Genomic DNA, 22,182 nt, shown 5'->3' with positions numbered 1-22,182 from the left:
TGCATTAAAACAAATTTTATTGTTGTGATAAATTTCTGCCTTACAAGTCAAGAACACAGAAGTTATGACATTCATTAAGTAAATGAATGTAACTTTTACTTTTGCACACAAGTTTTTGAGAACATGCAGAGTATTTTACAGAGTCAGTGTGTGTAAGTACAGCATGAGCAAGGAAGCCATCAGACTCAGTAAACTGGAACTCCGGAAACTTGAAGATGATTCTTTAGATTCTTTAAGCAAGCTTTAAACAGAAAGAGAAATTTCAGATCAGTAAGATTATTTTAGATGTGCTCAGTTTATCACAAATGATATTTTTTATACAATCAAACTAATCTTTACTGCTTTCTATATCTCTTACCTGGCAAGACAATTAGAAGAACTCTGACTGCGTAAATGTGTTAAAGTGATCTGTTTAAACTCATCATTGCTATTTCTACTAATACTGATGTTCGTAACTGTAAAAACTTCAGTGGGTGATATTAGCAGCTCAGTTTCCTCTGAATTACATTCATTTTCAAGGCTGATCACAGAACAGGAAGTGATGTTGAAAACAGTCCCAGTGCTTTCACTGACAGCTGCATCTTCAATTGCATCAGTAAATTTCAGTTTTGCTGGAAAAAACTCTCAAAACGTACTTCTTCCCCAACTTTGGTGATATATATGTCCTCCGTGCCAGAGTACACTGTACTACACTCGTTTCTGCCTATGAGTTGCATGGCATCTGTCAGCAGAAAAAAAAAAGATTTGAAAGGAAACTCATCTTGATAAGTTGAACTGCCGTAACTTTTCTGAAGCAACTTCTTGAAGTTCTCATGAAATTTAGGACTAGCTTCAGCATAGCTCTGAAGTGCAGCCATGTGCTTCTGTGTAATCTCTGGAATGGCTGTCTCGCATGTTGCATTACTTTGCCACATAGTTTTAAAATCATTATTGTTGTTAAGCTCTGTCTCGAGCAGACCTCCCTGTTTTGTGACCATTTGCAGTATTTCCTTCCGACATTTCTGGAATGAGTAATCAGCAACTTCAGGAAACATGCCCATTTCTATCACTTTTCCATCTATCTGGACCACAGTCTGAAAGCACAATTTAGAATCACAGCAGAAAAAAAACACAAAGATTTATAAGCGTCACAAAATTTGATGAGTTCTCCAGGTTAAACAATTCAAAGTAGTGATAATAAATGTGAGAGCTTACAGTGTATAAGAGCACCAAGAGAAAAGCAGGAAACCTCAAACCTCCCATTGTATTAGCTGGCTTATGTGCACAAATCTGGACAAAGACAATACCATGAAAAAAAAAGTTGGTGAATACATCCTCAACAAATATATAATCCGATCCAGCACAAACAGAAACAAAACTGCATGATAAAAATTAACGAAGTACTACAAATCAAGATACCTCAAAAATAGCTGTTGTGCAGGATGCATTTTATTTTGTTAGAAACATTCACTTTAAACCAAAAATAAAAAAAGAAAGAAAGAAAGAAAAACATCTGAAACAGAAAAAGGCAGCACTCACCATCTTAAGATGCCTGGTATTTTTACGGTGATTTAAACATGGGGAAAGCAAATGGTCCGAACTGCAGAGTGTTCACAACCTGACTGAAAAAAAAAAATATTCCAGGAAAGATCAGGGGCTGTACTCCGCCTTTTCCTTCCTGCTTTTCAATCGCTACGCTGATCAGCAATGAGCAAAGTCAAAGAGCACAGTAATTTAAGAAGAATCTCATAGTAGAACATTTTTCAAAAGAAGAAAAATGAAAAGGTTTCCTTATATTTGAGTCAAAACCAGACAAGTAAAAAAATATACAGAACAACAACCAATCTATAATTTGCTAGTCTATAAAAATAACAATACACTTAGTACCAGAATCTACTGTAGGCAGTGGTTCACAAATTGTCTTTTTGTGCCATTTTTGTGCTATTTGACCCTAATTTTCCTGTTATCATATTTTCCTGTTATCATAACCCAAAATCCAATTTTATTTAACATGATTAGATTATGGGTATTGATCATAGTAATATTAGATGTTATATTAGATATATATTTGGACATACGTTTTTGAAAAATAAGGTCTCTGATTAGCCTTAGTTCTACTGGAATCATGAATAAAACCCTCTTATACTTATTTTACTTTATGTAGAACAGATGAACATCCTTTATATTTAGGGCATGTTTTAAAATGTTTTTTAGATTGTAGAATGCTTACAATGACAGTCACTACATGATTTACATTGTAGAATGTTTATAGAAATAATAGACTTTAACATAATAAAATTAACGTAAAATTTCTTTAGAGTTCTCCTTATGGTGCAACTCTCTGTCCTGGCAAATGAGGCAAAGAGATGAGTCAGATACTTGTTAGAACAATGAAAGTATGCTGATTATGAAGATATGTTAAAAGAACAATGCAATCGAAGAAGAGAGCCTTTTGTACATTTTTTTCTGAGAGTACAGGTCTGATAAATGTAAAACAGAAGGCAATGACAGAAAACAAGATACCAAGTCAAGAAACATTTAACTGAAATTAATTTTAGTGGAATTGTATATAAACAATATATATGTATACATTGTGTATGTGTGTATATATTCATATTTCAAGGGCCACAATATATATACATGAAATTGCAACACGACAGAAATGATAAAAAAAAAAAAATACTGCAGGTGATGTGAGGGCTATCGTAATGGCGCCCTCTGGTGGTATGAGGTACTTCTTGTAAAAGCATACCTTTTAGAGCGTCTCTGCAATACACTTTATGGAAACGTAAAAAGGAGTTTATGGATGTTTTTGCAACGCTTGAGAATTTTCAAAGAATACCACAGTTCAGTTTTACTAAAAAATTATGTAAGCCTATTTTACACATTTATATAGGCCAATAGTTTTTAGTTTTTTTTTTTTTTTTTTTACGGTTTAAGTGATCTTAAGGATTAGATTAAAATGAGAACAGTGAAAATGCATTAAAACAAATTTTATTGTTGTGATAAATTTCTGCCTTACAAGTCAAGAACACAGAAGTTATGACATTCATTAAGTAAATGAATGTAACTTTTACTTTTGCACACAAGTTTTTGAGAACATGCAGAGTATTTTACAGAGTCAGTGTGTGTAAGTACAGCATGAGCAAGGAAGCCATCAGACTCAGTAAACTGGAACTCCGGAAACTTGAAGATGATTCTTTAGATTCTTTAAGCAAGCTTTAAACAGAAAGAGAAATTTCAGATCAGTAAGATTATTTTAGATGTGCTCAGTTTATCACAAATGATATTTTTTATACAATCAAACTAATCTTTACTGCTTTCTATATCTCTTACCTGGCAAGACAATTAGAAGAACTCTGACTGCGTAAATGTGTTAAAGTGATCTGTTTAAACTCATCATTGCTATTTCTACTAATACTGATGTTCGTAACTGTAAAAACTTCAGTGGGTGATATTAGCAGCTCAGTTTCCTCTGAATTACATTCATTTTCAAGGCTGATCACAGAACAGGAAGTGATGTTGAAAACAGTCCCAGTGCTTTCACTGACAGCTGCATCTTCAATTGCATCAGTAAATTTCAGTTTTGCTGGAAAAAAACTCTCAAAACGTACTTCTTCCCCAACTTTGGTGATATATATGTCCTCCGTGCCAGAGTACACTGTACTACACTCGTTTCTGCCTATGAGTTGCATGGCATCTGTCAGCAGAAAAAAAAAAGATTTGAAAGGAAACTCATCTTGATAAGTTGAACTGCCGTAACTTTTCTGAAGCAACTTCTTGAAGTTCTCATGAAATTTAGGACTAGCTTCAGCATAGCTCTGAAGTGCAGCCATGTGCTTCTGTGTAATCTCTGGAATGGCTGTCTCGCATGTTGCATTACTTTGCCACATAGTTTTAAAATCATTATTGTTGTTAAGCTCTGTCTCGAGCAGACCTCCCTGTTTTGTGACCATTTGCAGTATTTCCTTCCGACATTTCTGGAATGAGTAATCAGCAACTTCAGGAAACATGCCCATTTCTATCACTTTTCCATCTATCTGGACCACAGTCTGAAAGCACAATTTAGAATCACAGCAGAAAAAAAACAGATTTATAAGCGTCACAAAATTTGATGAGTTCTCCAGGTTAAACAATTCAAAGTAGTGATAATAAATGTGAGAGCTTACAGTGTATAAGAGCACCAAGAGAAAAGCAGGAAACCTCAAACCTCCCATTGTATTAGCTGGCTTATGTGCACAAATCTGGACAAAGACAATACCATGAAAAAAAGTTGGTGAATACATCCTCAACAAATATATAATCCGATCCAGCACAAACAGAAACAAAACTGCATGATAAAAATTAACGAAGTACTACAAATCAAGATACCTCAAAAATAGCTGTTGTGCAGGATGCATTTTATTTTGTTAGAAACATTCACTTTAAACCAAAAATAAAAAAAGAAAGAAAGAAAGAAAAACATCTGAAACAGAAAAAGGCAGCACTCACCATCTTAAGATGCCTGGTATTTTTACGGTGATTTAAACATGGGGAAAGCAAATGGTCCGAACTGCAGAGTGTTCACAACCTGACTGAAAAAAAAAAATATTCCAGGAAAGATCAGGGGCTGTACTCCGCCTTTTCCTTCCTGCTTTTCAATCGCTACGCTGATCAGCAATGAGCAAAGTCAAAGAGCACAGTAATTTAAGAAGAATCTCATAGTAGAACATTTTTCAAAAGAAGAAAAATGAAAAGGTTTCCTTATATTTGAGTCAAAACCAGACAAGTAAAAAAATATACAGAACAACAACCAATCTATAATTTGCTAGTCTATAAAAATAACAATACACTTAGTACCAGAATCTACTGTAGGCAGTGGTTCACAAATTGTCTTTTTTGTGCCATTTTTGTGCTATTTGACCCTAATTTTCCTGTTATCATATTTTCCTGTTATCATAACCCAAAATCCAATTTTATTTAACATGATTAGATTATGGGTATTGATCATAGTAATATTAGATGTTATATTAGATATATATTTGGACATACGTTTTTGAAAAATAAGGTCTCTGATTAGCCTTAGTTCTACTGGAATCATGAATAAAACCCTCTTATACTTATTTTACTTTATGTAGAACAGATGAACATCCTTTATATTTAGGGCATGTTTTAAAATGTTTTTTAGATTGTAGAATGCTTACAATGACAGTCACTACATGATTTACATTGTAGAATGTTTATAGAAATAATAGACTTTAACATAATAAAATTAACGTAAAATTTCTTTAGAGTTCTCCTTATGGTGCAACTCTCTGTCCTGGCAAATGAGGCAAAGAGATGAGTCAGATACTTGTTAGAACAATGAAAGTATGCTGATTATGAAGATATGTTAAAAGAACAATGCAATCGAAGAAGAGAGCCTTAGGATCAGAACTGGAGAATGAGAGGAGGAGCTTAACTGGAAGTTTGGGTGGATCTAAGTAGCCGGGAGCAAATACAGAGATTTATTTATTTTTTATTTATTTTTTTTTTTAAAGCAAGGCTTTGAATGAACATGTGAATGAAAACTTTTGTGGCACGGGTTGAACAGTGAGCTCTGTAGGGACCCTGTCAGTCATAACAATGTGATTCTGTAGCACGTATAGACAACCAGAGACATTGGAGCATGCTGTAATATATGTCACTTCACTTTTTACTAAGAAATTTCCTACAGGTTTTCAATGTATTACTGCAGTTTTTAAAGGGAATGAAGAAGATTGGATGGGACAGAGGTACTGCACAAAAGAGTACAAGCAACAGTTAGAAAAAGTATAAGAAATGAAAAACACATATGGAGGAGTTATTGTAACAGTACAGGAAGAGGAATTCAAACTGTATAGGGAATGATCAAAAGAATGAGCAGTATTTTTTTTAAAAAAAGGTATGAAATAACAGCATTACGCAAAAATAGTAAAATGGCAATTAGTATATATAGATAAGGCAGGGGTGATAGCACAAGAAATAGTCAGGATTCTAATTTGTGAAAATTTATCAGATACAGCTAGGCAAGAAAGAAACAATACACGCACCAAATCTTGTAACAGAACTATATTAAGGGATGATACCTTTTAATATGTTTGGATTAAAGAAGCCATTTAAACAGGCAAAATCCCATCAACATGGAAGCAGTCAGTGATTATTCCATTTCTAAAACCTGGAAAAGACTAATCAGACTCATCAAACTATAGACCAATAGCCTTAAGGTCACAGTTAACAAAAGCAATGGAAAGAATGGTAATTGAGAGACTTACATATGTCTGTAGTGGATAGCAGTCAAGATGGCAACCTTTTCCAGACTTTTTTTTTTTCTTTTTTTTTTTTTTTTTTGACATCCTGGACAACACAGGATGCCTTTTACCTTCAAATAAAACAGCACTGGGGTTAATTAAATATTGAAAAGAAATAGGACTGACTGAGTGAATATAAAAGGTTAAGGTTTTATTTTATTTTTTATTTTTTTCCCCTACCAAATCTTCTGATCCACACTCCAGTCTAGGAAGTGTCAGTAAAGCATTTCAAGCTGGTTTGCCAAATGCCAAAAAAAAAAAAAAGAAAGAAGAAGAATCCATACTATTATTGTATTATGATTTGAAAGCACTTACAACTCAGTAATGGTGGCGAGACTAGGGACACCTGCTGATCGATGCAAATGAGCGCCGAAATGTGTGCTGCATCGTTCAAAAAGGCTTGTACAATAACATATACAAACACATAAACACATATTAAATGAATGACTGAATTAATTAATTAATTCATTCATTAAAAGAATGGATGTTTTAAAGTGTGTATGCTCAGTGTTGTTTTATAATGTTTCAGAATTCAGTGCTTATGTTGAACAGAGGGAATGATAAAGTTATTTAGACTGGATAAAAGAGGGTGAACGTGATTTATGTCGACTAGACAGATGGCAGTTGAAGTGGAAGTTTAAAAACAATATTTCACTGCAGTCAAACGAGGAATTAAACGTCACCAATGACGCCACTTCACTAAAACACGACATGCCTTGTTAAGAAGCTCAGGGTATCAGGCGTAACATTACTAATCAACGCAGTGATTCAGAACCTATCCACAAGTTCCCGGGGGGCGCTACTGTAAAAAAGAGCATGGGTACAACTTCCGGTGAGGCGGCGGACGTAGTATACGTTTTTTTAGACTATTGCTTACTTTGTAAACATGCACACCTTTATGAGATGTCATTACGGTTCTTAGAGACAACATATGCTAATGCTTCGAATTTGTGTTCCTACATTGTTAGCAAGTTTGGATCGCTAAATCTTGAATGTCTGTTAACTATAGTGAAATGACATTTCATCCGAGACATCAGAGCTTGTGTTAAAGCGCATGCCAGATGAAGCCCCGATTCGAGGCTTGTTAACGTAGAAATCCCTTTCGTAGAAGCCCCACCTTCTGTCCAGTCATGTGCGCGATTAACTTTGCGTGTCCTAATGTTCAACCCCCAGATCTTACTTTGGAGTACGTTTTCATTGGGACTTATTTAATAATTACATTTTTAAATACCCAGTCATACAAGTAATATGACGAATACAAATTATTTCAGGAAAATTAAATATTTGCCATACGCAATTAATATATGTGTACACTATTCTTACATCATATTGATATTCGTACTGGCATTTAATGGCACTGTTTAATGGGTAAATTGATTTATCAGAGTCAGAAATTCAACAAACACACACACACACGGTTAGGCTTTTATATGTGGATATAACATGAATAGATCTATGGAAATTGTGGTGAATGCTTCTTCCGACGTACGGAGCTTCTCGATAGGGCCGATTGCAGAACAGCAGAACCATACGTCACAGCAGTCACACGGCAGCAACGCTGCGGCAGCAGGCTCAGACGGTAGTGGGCGGAGTCTCCGTCGCAGATCGGAAAAGGGTGAAAATAGCAATAAGTGATCAACTTATATTTTTTTCTTGTCCTTTTCTTATTTTTAATGTTGTTATTGTTATTTGAAGAAAAAATAAAAATAATTATGAACACCAGAATTTGCTCTACTTATCTTTGTGGAGCGTTTCAAAGTTAAAGCTGTTAATGTTAAGTCCATATTATGTATATGAGTGCTCGCGCCTGTTTATATATACACATATATACATACACGAAATTACTATTAACCGTAAGATACAGTTACACTATTAACTGTAAGATACGATATGTATGTATGTACATGCATACATACACACACACACACACACACATATCGTATCTTACAGTTAATAGTGTAACTGTATCTTACGGTTAATAGTAATTTCGTGTATGTATATATGTGTATATATAAACAGGCGCGAGCACTCATATACATAATACGGACTTAACATTAACAGCTTTAACTTTGAAACGCTCCACAAAGATAAGTAGAGCAAATTCTGGTGTTCATAATTATTTTTATTTTTTCTTCAAATAACAATAACAACATTAAAAATAAGAAAAGGACAAGAAAAAATATAAGTTGATCACTTATTGCTATTTTCACCCTTTTCCGATCTGCGACGGAGACTCCGCCCACTACCGTCTGAGCCTGCTGCCGCAGCGTTGCTGCCGTGTGACTGCTGTGACGTATGGTTCTGCTGTTCTGCAATCAGTCATTATTGGGGGAGCTTCTCAGGCTTTTGGCTGCTTTATTTTTTACTAACCACCAGATAGCGCTGTTTCCGACACTCTAAGCTTTGCATATTTTGCCGAAACAGTCAGAGGAAAGTCTCGGGCTGCGTTCGAAACCGCATACTCAATGAGTAGGTACTTAATTTCAATAAGTACTTACTTAACGAGCGCTAAAAGAGTACGTACTTTATAGCCAAATCTCGTTGAGTATGAATGTAATTCGGACGTCATCCGCCATGTTTACGTTATCATGTGATCTACGAGCTCAAAACAAGCGCAACAATTTAAAAGATACGAGCGGCAGGTTTGATCTGTCCGTAAATATTTTGATGTTGATAATTTGCTAATTTTGTGGTCTTGTTAAAGAAACAATTTTACATTTTATTGTGACTGTAGTATAACCATTTTTTTTTATTAATTTTAAATTTTATAAGAAAACTTATAAAATGAATATATATATAATGAAATCGTTCTCTTTAATATGTAGTTAATTTCTTCATTTTATGTGTAAAATTGGCTTAAGTGGTTTAAATCTCCATTGTTTTCTTTTCTTTTTTTCTTGTTAAATTTAACTGTGGTTTCATCCACCAGACTTCTAAAAAAAAGCACTGTGGTGAATTATTTAGATATTTAACCTTATGTTGTTGTTTTTTTCTGTGTACATGATCTCATACCATGATGAATGCATGATATTTGTTTTCTGTTGTTGTTGTTTTTTTTGTTTTTTTGTGTCATTACAGTTGTCCATTGTTAGATACAACCATATTTCCAGACCTTATATGTAATTATAAGCAATAATAATAATAAAGAAAAGAGTGACAGGCGCACTAACACCTCATAGCATCAGTAACTCAACAACCCTACCTACCAAGTACGGTTAAAATACACCTCCATGTTTGCATTGTCTGCACAAAGGAGACATCAGGCAGCTGCTGGAACATCTTACATTTGAAAAATGTAAGTATTACTACTTAAAAATTAAGATAACACCATAATGAACTGCATTGCTAGCCCACCCCAACATTTACACACAATAATAAAGATACATGCTAACTAATAATTATTTATATAACTCTTTTTTTGACATAGCTATGCATGAATATACACTCGACAAATGCAGGTGATTTGAATCCATCAGTTTTCAGTTAAGCAATGAATTAATGCATTAGTTAACAAAATATGTATATTTTATTTATTGACAACAATAGAAAACATGAATAAATGAGTAAAAGAAGGAATAAAAGCATCATAATAAATACTTAAATATACAAGTCAACAACAGATGAAACAGCTTTATTCAAACTTATTGATCTAACAATCATGTATTTACAGTTGGTGAACCCCACATCCTATTGCCATCTCAATGCAGCTGTGCCAATTCTGCTGCTGCGCTGTGCTCCACAATCTCACTCTTCTCAATGGGGATGTTGTTGAGCCAGATGGTGAGAAAGACCATGAAGACACACCACTGAACTCCACAACCTTGAGACAAGAGCAGGAGAACATGTGCGGGACAATCTGGCCATCACCGTGTCTGCTCGACTACCTGTGAAACATTTAAACAGAGTAAAACATTTTACAATTCATGTTGTCAGCATTCCATTTCTTGACAAATTTCATTTCATGTTTACACTCACATGCTAATTTTTGTTGTAGCTCTGTTACTTTTGTAGTGGGCTAAACCGCTGAACTGGTAAGCAGAAGGTTGCTGGTTCGCAACTACCTGAGCAAGGAACTTTTCTCCAGGGGATTGGGGGTCCCTGTAATAAGAGCACTGTAAGTCACTTTGGATAAAAGTTTCATGACTTTATTTGTTGATGCTTTTGGAACCTCTGAAAGCAGAACAGAATCACATCCTCAGGCCACAGCAACATCTGGCCCAGATGAGGCAGTAATGGCAGGTGGAGTGATGGAGGATCTCATTCATGGCACCAGGTCATTGTCAGGAAGCTGCTGTGGATTTCTCCTTTCTCACTGCTCACACCAGTCTGCAGACATTTCAGATTATACAAAGAAGCACAAATATAATACAAAAGCATTCATTTTAACTTTTTTTTTTTTTCTTTATTTTTACAATAATTTAAATTTTTTTGATTTCTGTATTAAGTAACAAAATGATCTTACTTTATATTTTTGTTTCAGGTCTTCCTTTCTTCCCACAAATGCTGCCGCCACCTGTTCCACCACAAAAGATCTGCAGAAAATGCACAGAATCACAAATCAAAAGTGCTGTAATAACTCTGTTTGAGGTTACAATAAATAAAATAAAGTACAACTTAAGATTTAAAAGATGTTTTATTCATTTATGTGATGTATACTCACTAAAATCCTTTGATGGCAGCATTCCTTCATCAGTCACTCTGCACCGGATAAACACACGTCTCATCTGTCCCTGTAACATCCAGACATGATTCACTTACCTCTGTGATTCAATACTGCATTCACATTTTGAGGTAGTTGCTGATGTGTTAACTGGCTTTTTATCCAACACAAATGCTCCTCAATTTATCGACAGTAATGGACAAATGAAACAGATAAACTCATGTTTAGTTATGTACATGTGTTTATTTACACTATTTACATTCAACTACAGCAGTGTTGACAGCAGTGAATTCTACATAAGCACACATAACAAACATCACACAGATGTGTGTTTCATGTTGTGATGTGCTCATCTGCAGTTCTCTTACAACGCTTTACTGTCAGTTGTTAAATAAACATTTAGTAATCGAAGATGTATATGGCTTATGTAAATCCACTTTGTTGACGTACGAATGCTTACTGGTGCTCTACACAATTAAACGTGTTTTTTTTTTGTTTTTTTTTGTTTTTTAAACAGCAAAATTACAATATAATATAACGTTACTGTCTAGGAACCGTGTTTTGGTTTGCAATACTCACATTTGTAAACACTCTCGTTGCGGTTCTCGATCACATTCGATGGTGACGTATTGCTCTCCCGTGGACTCCTGGGATTGAAAAGTATCCATCGATGAACACTCCAGAATCTGGGCTGAAGCAGTAGGACATCCAGGGACTTCTCGCCTACTCTTTTAGGTTTCAAACGTACTTCTATCTCCACGTACTCTTTTTTCCTACTATATAGTAGGTAAGTAGGCATATTAGAATGCAAATGAAGTATACGTACGTCCGAATCTCACGAGAATGAGTGCACTCGCCTACTTATTCTCGCCTACTCTTTTATGAATACTGAAGATTCAAACATACTCATACACTCGCCTAACTTACTGCTTTTTGCCTACTATATAGTAGAGAAGTATTCGGTTCCCGAACGCAGCCTCGGTGTTTCACGAGGCTTCATTTGCCTATCACTCCTGTCAGCTGTTGAATGAAAAAGTGTCAGGTCGTGCTTGTTTACTTTGAACCGGAAGACGCTCCCACTTTTGACGCAAGGCCTCATGGGGCGTAGGAAACGTCTCAGGTTACGTCCCTGGTTCCCCGAGGGAACGAGACGCCGCGTCGAAACGCTAGGGGGAACGCCTTCAGCGTGACCGTGCTCTGAATCACATGTGTAATCAGTCCAATGGAAGAGCGAGACGTCAACGGCGGGTGACGTCACCAACCAGGAAGCTATAAATACACGTGCGTTAGAAACCGGCGTCAGCTTCAGGAGAGAAGCAGCGCTCGCAGGGATGCAGGGTGAGGGCCTCGAGACGCGGCGTCTCGTTCCCTCGGGGAACCAGGGTTACATACGTAACCTGAGACGTTCCCCTTCATTAACTCGAGCCGCGTCGAAACGCTAGGGGAACGAGATGCCCATGCCGCCAGAAGCCAAGTCCCTGCCTAGGAAGAGCTAGGACAAAGGACGGAAGAGCCAGGAGAGACTCGTAAGTCTAGGTCATAAAACCTGACAAAAGTAAGAGGCGTGGACCATCCCGCAGCATTACAGATGTCCTGAATAGGGACACCTTCGAGGAAGGCCTTGGAGGCCGAAACACTCCGGGTTGAGTGAGCCTTGACCCCTAAAGGAGTAGGGAGACCAGAGGACTCATATGCAGTAGAGATAGCATCCACAATCCAACGACTTAAAGTTTGTTTGGTGGCCGGAAAGCCTCGCTTAGCCGGACCATAGCAAACAAAAAGCTGATCAGATTTTCTCCACATGGCAGCTCTGTGGACGTATGTGTCCAGCGCTCGAACTGGACACATACAGTTTAGCTTCTGCTGGTCGGGCTCCCGGAAGGGAGGAGGACAAAAGGCCTGCAGTACGACCGGCCGTGGTGCTGAGGAGGGGACTTTAGGGATATAACCCGGACGAGGGTGCAAAAAAGCTTTTGCCAAACCTGGCGCAAAGTCCAGAAAAGAAGGGGCCACTGAAAGGGCCTGGAGATCCCCAACTCTCTTAAGAGAAGTAATAGCAATGAGCAAAACTGTCTTAATCGTAAGGTGACGATCGGAAATCTCTTCAATAGGCTCGAAAGGAGGCCTACAGAGAGCCTCTAGCACCAGCGACAAGTCCCATGACGGAACACGAGAACGTACAGGAGGCCTCAGCCTCAGTGCACCGCGGAGGAAACGAGAGACAAGGGGGTCTTTACCCACCGAGAGACCACCGAGAGGGGCGTGGTAGGCCGCAATGGCCGCCACGTAGACCTTCAGGGTGGAGTGGGATAACCCTGCGGAAAGCCTATCCTGCAGGAACTCCAGCACTGTACCAACTGGGCAGTTAACTGGGTCCTGCTGGTGGCGTTCGCACCAAGAAGTGAAAAGCCTCCACTTCAAGGCATAAAGTTTCCTCGTAGAGGGAGCTCTAGATTGGAGGATGGTCTCAACAACCTCGGTTGAGAGACCGGAAGCTAAAAGGTGTGCCCCCTCAGGGGCCACACCCAAAGTTTCCACAGCTCCAGGCGAGGGTGGAACACAGTGCCCCCCGCCTGTGAGAGGAGATCCCTCCTGACGGGAATCTCCCATGGAGAGCCGTCGAGGAGAGAAATCAGGTCCGAGAACCATACTCGGCCCGGCCAGTACGGGGCTACTAGAAGGAGGGACACCCCGTCCCGGCGCACTCTCTCTAGAACTCCCGGGAGCAGAGCGATCGGGGGAAAAGCGTACAGACGAAGCCTCGGCCACGTCTGTACCATGGCATCCAGCCCCAGGGGAGCTGGATGAACTAGAGAGTACCAGAGGGGACATTGCGTGTTCTCCCTCGTGGCAAAAGGTCCACTTGGGCTGGACCAAACACTCTCCAAATCTGCTTCACCACCTCGGGGTGAAGCATCCATTCCCGGGCCTCGGCCCCTGTCTCGACAGGATGTCTGCTCCCACATTGAGATACCCCGGCAAGTAAACTGCTCTCAGCGAGAGGAGTTTGCCCCGGGACCACACAAGGATCTGGTGCGCCAGCTTGTACAAGGGGCGCGAACACAGGCCTCCCTGGTGGTTGATGTAAGAGACCACCGCTGTGTTGTCGGTGCGGACCAACACATGACGGTCTCTTAGGTCCGGGAGAAAGTGCTTCAGTGCTTGGAACACGGCCAGCATCTCCAGGCAATTTATGTGCCAAGTGAGTTGGTGACCTCTCCACAGACCGCGGGCAGTTTGGCCACTCATGACCGCACCCCAACCGGTGAGGGAAACATCTGTCGCTAGCGTTACGCGGCGACAAGGAGCTCCCAGCACCGGGCCCTGAGACAGGAACCAGGGATTCCTCCACATGTCCAAGGCACGTAGGCATCGCCGCGTGACCTTGATCATGCGAAGCGGGTTTGAAGCGGGTTTCCCCTCGGGGAGAACCCCCCTGGTTACAGCAGGCCAAAAGGTATCACGTTGGACGCAGCTGCCATCAGACCCAGCAGTTGTTGAAACTGCTTGACAGTGAGTGACCGGCCTACTTTGACTCTCCTGACAGCGAGGATCGACTCTATCCGAGCAGGAGACAACCGTGCCTGCATCGTGGTCGAATCCCATACCACACCTAGATAAGTGGTTCTCTGTAATGGAGACAACACACTTTTCTTGGCGTTCAGTCTCAGCCCCAACTCTTTCATGTGAGCGAGCACATCATCTCGATGCTGAGCCGCTAACTGTTCCGACTGTGCTAGAATTAACCAGTCGTCGATATAGTTTAGTATGCGGATGCCCTGGAGTCGCAACGGAGCCAGAGCTGCATCCACACACTTGGTAAAAGTGCGGGGGGAGAGTGCTAGGCCGAACGGAAGAACCCGATATTGGTATGCTTCGCCCCTGAAAGCAAACCTCAGGAACTTCCTGTGTTGAGGAAGGATGGAGACATGGAAGTACGCGTCTTTCAGATCTATCGTCACAAACCAGTCCTCGGACCTGATTTGTGACACTACTTGCTTGAGAGTAAGCATCCTGAACTTCAGCTTCATGACTGAGCGGTTCAGAACACGAAGATCTAAAATGGGACGCAGGCCCCCATCCTTCTTCGGAACAATGAAATACCGGCTGTAGAACCCAGACTCCCTGTCGTGAGGAGGGACCACCTCGATGGCCTCCTTCCTCAGAAGAGAAACTACTTCTTGTTCCATTACCAGACCCTGCTCGGGGCCCACCAAGGTGGGGGAGACCCCGACAAATGGTGGCGGAGGAGCGCCGAACTGTATTCGATACCCTCTTTCTACAGTACGCAGGACCCAAGCAGACACATTGGGCAGTAGTTTCCACACTGCCAAATGATCTACTAAGGGAACCAGTCTCTCGAGACTGGTCTCTGGTGTTTGTTGAGCCACTAGAACGGTGTCCTGTAACGGTTCCCCGGCAGGAAGCACCTGAACTAGCGGCCCCCGAGACCCCCTCGGGGGTGGCGAGCCCCCCGGCCCCGCTACGTTGCCGGGCGGGAGAAACCGAGGTGTATGCTCGCTGGAGGCCGCTGCGCCCTGAAGCACCGGCAGGGTTAGCAGAACGGTCTCCTGAGGGCACAGGAGGGAGGCGGACACCGAAGAATGCGGTGCACCCCGCCTTTCCCCCCTTGGGGCTGCCCTCAGCAGTCCTGAATTGTCAGGACCGCTTAGTCGAGGACTTCTTCGACTGCAGCACGACCCTCAGGTCGGGCCTCGCCTTAGAAGTCCCCGACTTAGAGCGTACGACCACTCGCTCTCGATGGGGCGGAGTGCGAGTGGCCACACTCTGTTTCTGTGCGTCGCGGTATGAGGAGCTGGTAGACGGCCGAGGCTGCTCCCGCCCAGCAGCCTCGCGAGCTGGATGGCGGAGGGGGAGGAACCGCTGGAACGCCGCCGCTTGCTTACGAGCCTCCTGGTATCTGTCGACGACCGAGTTAACGGAGTCGCCGAACAGGCCAGAAGGCGAAAGCGGGGCGTCCAGAAGGAAGACCCTGTCTTTTTCTTTCATATCGGACAGGGTCAACCAAAGGTGTCTCTCCGCGGCCACTAGGGCTGCCATAAACCGCCCAATAGCACGAGCGGTCTCCTTAGTGGCGCGGAGAGCAAGATCAGCGGTTCTCCGCGATGTCAGCGTCTTTGATCTCTTCGCCTTCATCCAGCTCTTTCAGCAGGTCAGCCTGGTATGCCTGCAACACGGACATCGTGTGCAGACACGCACCAGCCTGACCTGCCGCCGTGTACCCCTTGCCAACCAACGCTGAGGTGACTCGCAGCGGTTTGGTCGGCAATGCCGGAGCCTTAAGAGACGATGCCGAACCGGGGGACAGATAGCTGGCGAGTGTCTGTTCCACCCGTGGCGTCGCTCTGTAGCCGCGCTCGTCCAGCCCCGCAACACTGCCATAGTTGTAGGAAGCGGGGATGAACAAGCTGAAAACGGAGAATTCCACGATCTCGACACCTCGGTGTGGAGATCGGGAAAGAAAGGAAGGCTCCGGCAGGCTGAAGGTGGCCGAGACTGCAGAAATCTCTCATCTAATCTGCTTCTCTGAGGCTCGGCCTGTGACTCGGTGGGCCAATCTATTTTTAGCTTCTCGACCGCACGAGTCACAACCTCCAGCAGCTCCTCATACTGCACAGACTGGGGCGTTTCCTCGACGATCTCGACCTCAGCCCCCTCGGAGGATGAGAGTCGGACCGTCGAGCCCGATCTGCGGGGGGAAGAAACCGCAGTGCGGGCTTCCGATCCCGCGGACCGGGCTGCGGATCTGCGATCCCCACGAGTGCAGTGCCCGCTCCGCCTCGGCGGAAGCGGGACCAGACCCGCGAGGAACGCTTTTGAAGGCTCCCTCCTCGAAGAGAAGGTCAGACGGGACCTGGCGAGGTTCTGGCATGACGCCCGTGGCTTGGCGAGGCTCTATACTAGCAGCCATGTCGTGAAGAGGCTCTGTTAGGAGCGCAGCTATGTCTTGTCTTGATTCAGGAAGGTCTACTGTGACTTGACTTGGCTCATGAAGATCTGCTGTAACTTGGCTTGGCTCATGAAGATCAACTGTGGCTTGACTTGGCTCGGGGACAACAGCAGTAACTTGACTTGGCTCATGGAGATCAGCTGTAGTTTGGCTTAACATAGACAACCCAGCTGTAACTTGACTTGATTCAGGAACATCAGCTGTAATGTGACTTGACTCAGGAACAACAGCTGTAACGTGACTTGACTCAGGAACAACAGCTGCAACGTGGCTTGACTCAGGAACAACAGCTGCAACGTGGCTTGACTCAGGAACAACAGCTGTAACTTGGCTTGATTCAGGAACAACAGCTGTAACTTGGCTTGACTCATGGAGAACAGCTGTAACTTGGCTTGATTCAGGAACAACAGCTGTGACTTGGCTTGACTCATGGTGAACAGCTGTGACTCGGCTTGACTCATGGAGAACAGCTGTGACTTGACTTGACTCAGGAACTACAGCTGTAACTTGACTTGATTCAGAAGTAACAGCTGTAACTTGACGTGGCTCAGGAAACACAGCTGTCACTTGACTTGGCACTGAAAGTGCAGCCCTGACTTGACTTGACACCGGAGGATCAGCCATCACTTGATTTGCTTTGGGTGTGGCAGACATGGCGAGATGAGATTTGGATGAGATGATTTTGGACTGATGAGGCTCAGGCGTGGCAGCCATCTTGGCCGGGGACTCAGATGGGGTGGCGGCCATCTTGTAGACTGGCTCTGGGATGGCGGTCATCTTGTGGATTGGCTCAGGGATGGCAGCCATGACAGGTGCAGGCCCTGGAGCGGTAAGCATGGCGTGAGCAGGCCCTGGAGCAGCAGGCATGGCGTGAGCAGGCCCTGGAGCGGCAGGCATGGCGTGAGCAGGCCTTGGAGCGGCAGGCATGGTGTGAGCAGGTCTTGGAGCAGAAGACATGACGTGAGCAAGCCCTGGCTTGACAGGCATGGCGTGAACAGGCTTTGGCTTAGTGACTACTGGAGGATCACGGGGTCCCTCATCCACGATCCCCACAGTAAATGATGATCCCGCCAGCAACAAAGCACAGTCAATATATTGCCCCAAAGACCAGTGAATTTTACCTCCAGGCAGGCCTGAACGAATGGGGTCGTTTAATCCGTGGCAGAAAATTTCCTTAAATGCCACATCTTATTTCAAAACTGCATTTTTGTGCGTTGGCTAGTGCTGTGCTGTCATATAATCACAATTATGCAGTGTTTTCAACCACACAACATTTATTTTAGGTTTCAGACATTTAAATACAAATAAGTACTAGTAAAACAATACATTTAGAGTTTGTAAAATACACACGGATATCTATGGAAGCAACAATAACAGTCCATTCAAGTATAATTTGCCGACGTGTTTTATTCATATCAGATACTGTAGCAATATATAGTGTAAGTAATGATATAATTCACTCCATTCCTTTCCCAGTTCACCAGCCACTTACTTATATGTATTTCGGGAGAAACTGGTGAATTTACGTGCTGTAAATCCAGCTGACAGGACTCTCTGAACGGCAGCGCAAACAAATATGGCGGCGCTCGTCTCACGTTATAGATCACGATCCAGATCATTTATAAAGGTTTTAAAATGGCAATTGTCATGGGTGGGAGCAAAGCGACAGACACAGTGGGCGTGACGTCAGGCCTCGGAGAGGTTTTTATTAAACAATATAAACAGAAAGTGTCCAAAAAGGGGAAAAAGTGTCCAAAATAAATGGGGGATCTGGTGTCCTCGACGTGAAGGGAATCCGTGAAGGAGGGGCAGTGTTCAGAAGGGAAGGGTCGAGGTAAGGGGCGGAGTCCGGCGGCCACACTTGCTCCCCGCCGGGGTCTGCGGCAATATGACGGGTAGCGGCTTCCTTTAGTGGCTTCATCCATTCCTTAGCGGCGGCACTTCCTCAGGCGGGTGAGAAGGCCCGGCATCCTGGCCCGCAGCCATTTCCATGCGGCTCGCACTCGGACCGCGGGTCCAGCAGCTCGTCCATCAGATCGGCGGCGCTCGTCCCTCTACACACCCTTCCTGGACCCACGAGGACACCAGCATGCATGCACGGGGAAGAGACCGGTCTCCTGAGGAGAGGCGCGCTCGGCATTTTAACAGCGGCAGTGATGAGGCTTCATTCACATCAGGTGTGCCTCATCACACACCGCCAGACCTGGATGTTTCGGCGCCCCTCCTCCTCCAACATGCCCACTCCCGTCGGGAGCCTGGTGAAGGGCGGCGATTACCGACGGGGTGAAGCTGATACTTAGGGGGGAGGCAGCCGTCTCGTCACATCCCCCCCCCCCAAGCGACATCCCCGTCATCAGACCGCCGCCCACGCAGCAGTGCTACCTTCCTCAACCAGGCTCCAGCGGTCGGAGTGGGCGGGGATTCCTCTCCGGGCGACTCCCTCTCGCAACGCCACCGGACCGGGGACAGAGAAACCAGAATTTAGTCGACAGCCTCAACCAACCGCAGGGTAATTAATACTAAATTAAACCAATCACTTACCCCTTAAGCGGCTGGGAGGCCGTCACCGTCGTCTTTCCGTCCCTCCGGGTCTGAATCTTCCTTGACTTCTTTTGCGAGCGAGAGGGGATGACGTCATCAGATGTTACCCACTGCGCTGTCTAAGCTCCGCCTTGCCCGCATTCTCTACCAATGTCACAGGTGGGAGCAAAGCGACAGACACAGTGGGCGTGACGTCAGGCCTTGGAGAGGCTTTTAATAAACAACATAAACAGAAAGTGTCCAAAAAGGGGAAAAAGTGTCCAAAATAAATAGGGGATCTGGTGTCCTCGACGTGAAGGGAATTCGTGAAGGAGGGGCAGTGTTCAGAAGGGAAGGGTCGAGGTAAGGGGCGGAGTCCGGCGGCTGCACTTGCTCCCCGCCAGGGTCCGCGGCAATATGACGGGTAGCGGCTTCCTTTAGCGGCTTCATCCATTCCTTAGCGCCGGTGCTTCCTCAGGCGGGTGAGAAGGCCCGGCATCCTGGCCCGCAGCCATTTCCATGCGGCTCGCACTCGGACCGCGGGTCCGGCAGCTCGTCCATCGGCGGCGCTCGTCCCTCTACGCACCCTTCCTGGACCCACGAGGACACCAGCGTGCATGCACGGGGAAGAGACCTGTCTCCTGGGGAGAGGCGCGCTCAGCATTTTAACAGCGGCAGTGATGAGGCTTCATTCACATCAGGTGTGCCTCATCACACGCCGCCAGACCTGGATGTTTCGGCGCCCCTCCTCCTCCCACACGCCAACTCCAGTCGGGAGCCTGGTGAAGGGCGGCGATTACCGACGGGGTGAAGCTGATACTTAGGGGGGAGGCAGCCATCTCTTCACATTATATACATTCACTTACATGTATTCGGGAATCGGAATATCAGAGAGTTGAAGACATGGTAAGCAAGTGTGTGAATATTTTGAATAAAAAAAGGAAAAACGAAACAGCGCTATAGTGGCTGCGGTGTGTCACATGACAATCATGACGTGTTGCCATGGAAACAATAAAGGGAACGTTCTAAAATAACAGTCGTCCAAAAAAATTCACTCTGGGGGGTCAGATAGAATATTTTAAACTCACCAGTGAAAGGGTTAATGGGTGAATTGTGCAGTTCTCTCCCTCCGAGCAGACAGGAGAAACGCATTGGTTTCACCCTGGTTTCCCATTTTATGCAAGGGTCATGACAGCTTAGGCCTTTCCGCCCTGCACAAGTCCCTTCTTGGGACTTATCTATTGTTCTGGAAGGCCTGGACTTTCTAATTTCTCATTGCAACTGCTGTGTTGCATCGTCTTCTATCATACTGAACATTTTTGTCTGCAGGTCCCAAACATGAGAGCACCCTTACAACAGCTGAATTCAGGAGGATTTACAACAACAATTCTAATTCGTTACATCCACAGTACAGGTGTTACAGGGGTCAATAACTTTTTAACTAACAATAACTATTTTGACTGCCCGTTCCAGAACCCTTTGTATTTTTTGATGACCCACTTAAGTTTATAGAGTGGAGCACCACCTTCAAGGCTCTTATAGAGACGGTGTCCAAATCCAGCAGACAGGCTGTTCTATTTGCAGAAGTATATTGATGGTAAAGCAAGATCAGTTCTGGAAGGCAGTTTTTATAGGAAAGATGACAAGCCTTGGGATCAGCAAGCTTGGGAGAAGTTGGATGCCAGATATGGTCACTCTTTTGTGGTGCAATGTGCCTTCAAAGAGAAACTTAATAAGTTGCCTAAGATTGGTGCATCAGAGTACGCCAAGCTAAGTTCAGTGACTTCCTGCAATCCTGTAGTGATGCTATGCCGCACATCAGAGGTCTTCAGGTTCTGAATGACTGTGAGGAGAACCATCGGTTACTGGTCAAGCTTCCCAACTGGGTGACAGGCAGGTGGAATCGTTATGTCACAGAACAGCTAGATAAAGACAAAGATTATCCAAGCTTTAGTGAGTTTGCTCATTTATCTTGTATAGCATGCTATCCTGTGTCATCGTTGTATGCATTAAAGATTTCTGAAGAGAAGCCACTGAAGGAAATAAAGCGTTCAACAGTAAACACATTGGCAACCACTGTGAAGGCTGTGAAGCATATAGATGCATGCCCCATGGCCAAATCCAGCAATACTACCGACAGCAAGATTAAAGAGTCTAGTGGACTGAGCACACTGGTGTGTAGCACAAATTCAGTTAAATGTATGTTCTGTGGAGAAGGTCATTTTGTCCATAAATGTCAAAAACTAATGGAAAGTGCTGTGGAGGAAGTTTGTCATGGAGAATAAGTTGTGCTTTGCATGCTTGAAAAGGGACATGGCTCCAAAGACTGCAGAAACAGGGCCATATGTGCTGTATGCAAGAAGCGCCACCCAACTCCACTACATGAAGATCATCAGCCAGGACCTGAGTCACCTTCACAATTTTGCAGGGTGAAGAGACTACATCCTCCCTGTCATGCTGTGTGAGTACAGGAGAAGGTGGTACAACGTCCATGATTGTTTCAGTATGGCTGTCTTCATCTAACTTCATCTGAAATCCTTGTATATGCCTTATTGGACACTCAGCGTAGTCACACATTCGTTGTTTAGGAAGTGTGTGAAAGTTTACGGGCATTAATGGAACCGTTAAAACTAAAGCTTTCCACTATGATGGGAGAAGACTCCATTATGGAGAGTCAGAGAGTCAGTGGCCTTAGAGGGTTTTCTTCAGACAGTCCGCATGTTAGTCAGGGAGCTTCCCCTAGT

The 22,182-nt window shown here is 43.5% G+C and overlaps 2 protein-coding genes and 1 long non-coding RNA gene across 8 annotated transcripts; all 3 read right to left on the bottom strand.

Annotated features, from left to right (window-relative positions):
• Positions 1-4,584, bottom strand: LOC127157593 (GPI-linked NAD(P)(+)--arginine ADP-ribosyltransferase 1). 6 transcript variants are annotated; one of them, XR_007825956.1, is made up of 7 exons: positions 4,471-4,584; positions 4,149-4,223; positions 3,594-4,031; positions 1,519-3,198; positions 1,195-1,269; positions 636-1,073; positions 1-241 (listed from the first exon to the last, which is right to left on the bottom strand). XR_007825956.1 is itself a non-coding variant. In XM_051100829.1 (4 exons), the coding sequence occupies exons 1-4, from the start codon at positions 4,471-4,473 to the stop codon at positions 136-138; spliced, it is 900 nt and encodes a 299-aa protein (XP_050956786.1). In that variant the 5' UTR covers positions 4,474-4,584; the 3' UTR covers positions 1-135. The 6 variants fall into 6 exon arrangements, 5 of the variants coding, with proteins under 5 accessions (XP_050956786.1, XP_050956790.1, XP_050956788.1 ...); XM_051100829.1 differs by lacking the exons at positions 636-1,073; positions 1,195-1,269; positions 1,519-3,198 and having other exon boundaries at positions 3,316-4,031; XM_051100833.1 differs by lacking the exons at positions 636-1,073; positions 1,195-1,269; positions 1,519-3,198.
• A 5,315-nt stretch (positions 4,585-9,899) lies between these two features.
• Positions 9,900-12,033, bottom strand: LOC127157592 (uncharacterized). The gene is made up of 5 exons (XR_007825955.1): positions 11,527-12,033; positions 10,948-11,017; positions 10,750-10,819; positions 10,263-10,613; positions 9,900-10,171 (listed from the first exon to the last, which is right to left on the bottom strand). It is a non-coding gene; the product is annotated as an uncharacterized LOC127157592 (long non-coding RNA).
• Positions 12,034-12,366: 333 nt separating this feature from the next.
• On the bottom strand, positions 12,367-14,537 carry LOC127157591 (uncharacterized). Its single transcript, XM_051100828.1, has 2 exons — positions 14,478-14,537; positions 12,367-13,539 (listed from the first exon to the last, which is right to left on the bottom strand). Exons 1-2 carry the CDS (start codon positions 14,535-14,537, stop codon positions 12,430-12,432), a joined length of 1,170 nt encoding a protein of 389 aa, XP_050956785.1. The 3' UTR covers positions 12,367-12,429.
• Between the last annotated feature and the right edge of the window lie 7,645 nt (positions 14,538-22,182).

Source organism: Labeo rohita, unplaced genomic scaffold (genome assembly GCF_022985175.1).
Source record: "Labeo rohita strain BAU-BD-2019 unplaced genomic scaffold, IGBB_LRoh.1.0 scaffold_1121, whole genome shotgun sequence".
NCBI classification, from domain to species: domain Eukaryota; kingdom Metazoa; phylum Chordata; class Actinopteri; order Cypriniformes; family Cyprinidae; genus Labeo; species Labeo rohita.
The sequence above is the reverse complement of the archived record's forward strand: the minus strand, read 5'-3'. Positions and strand labels throughout refer to the sequence as shown.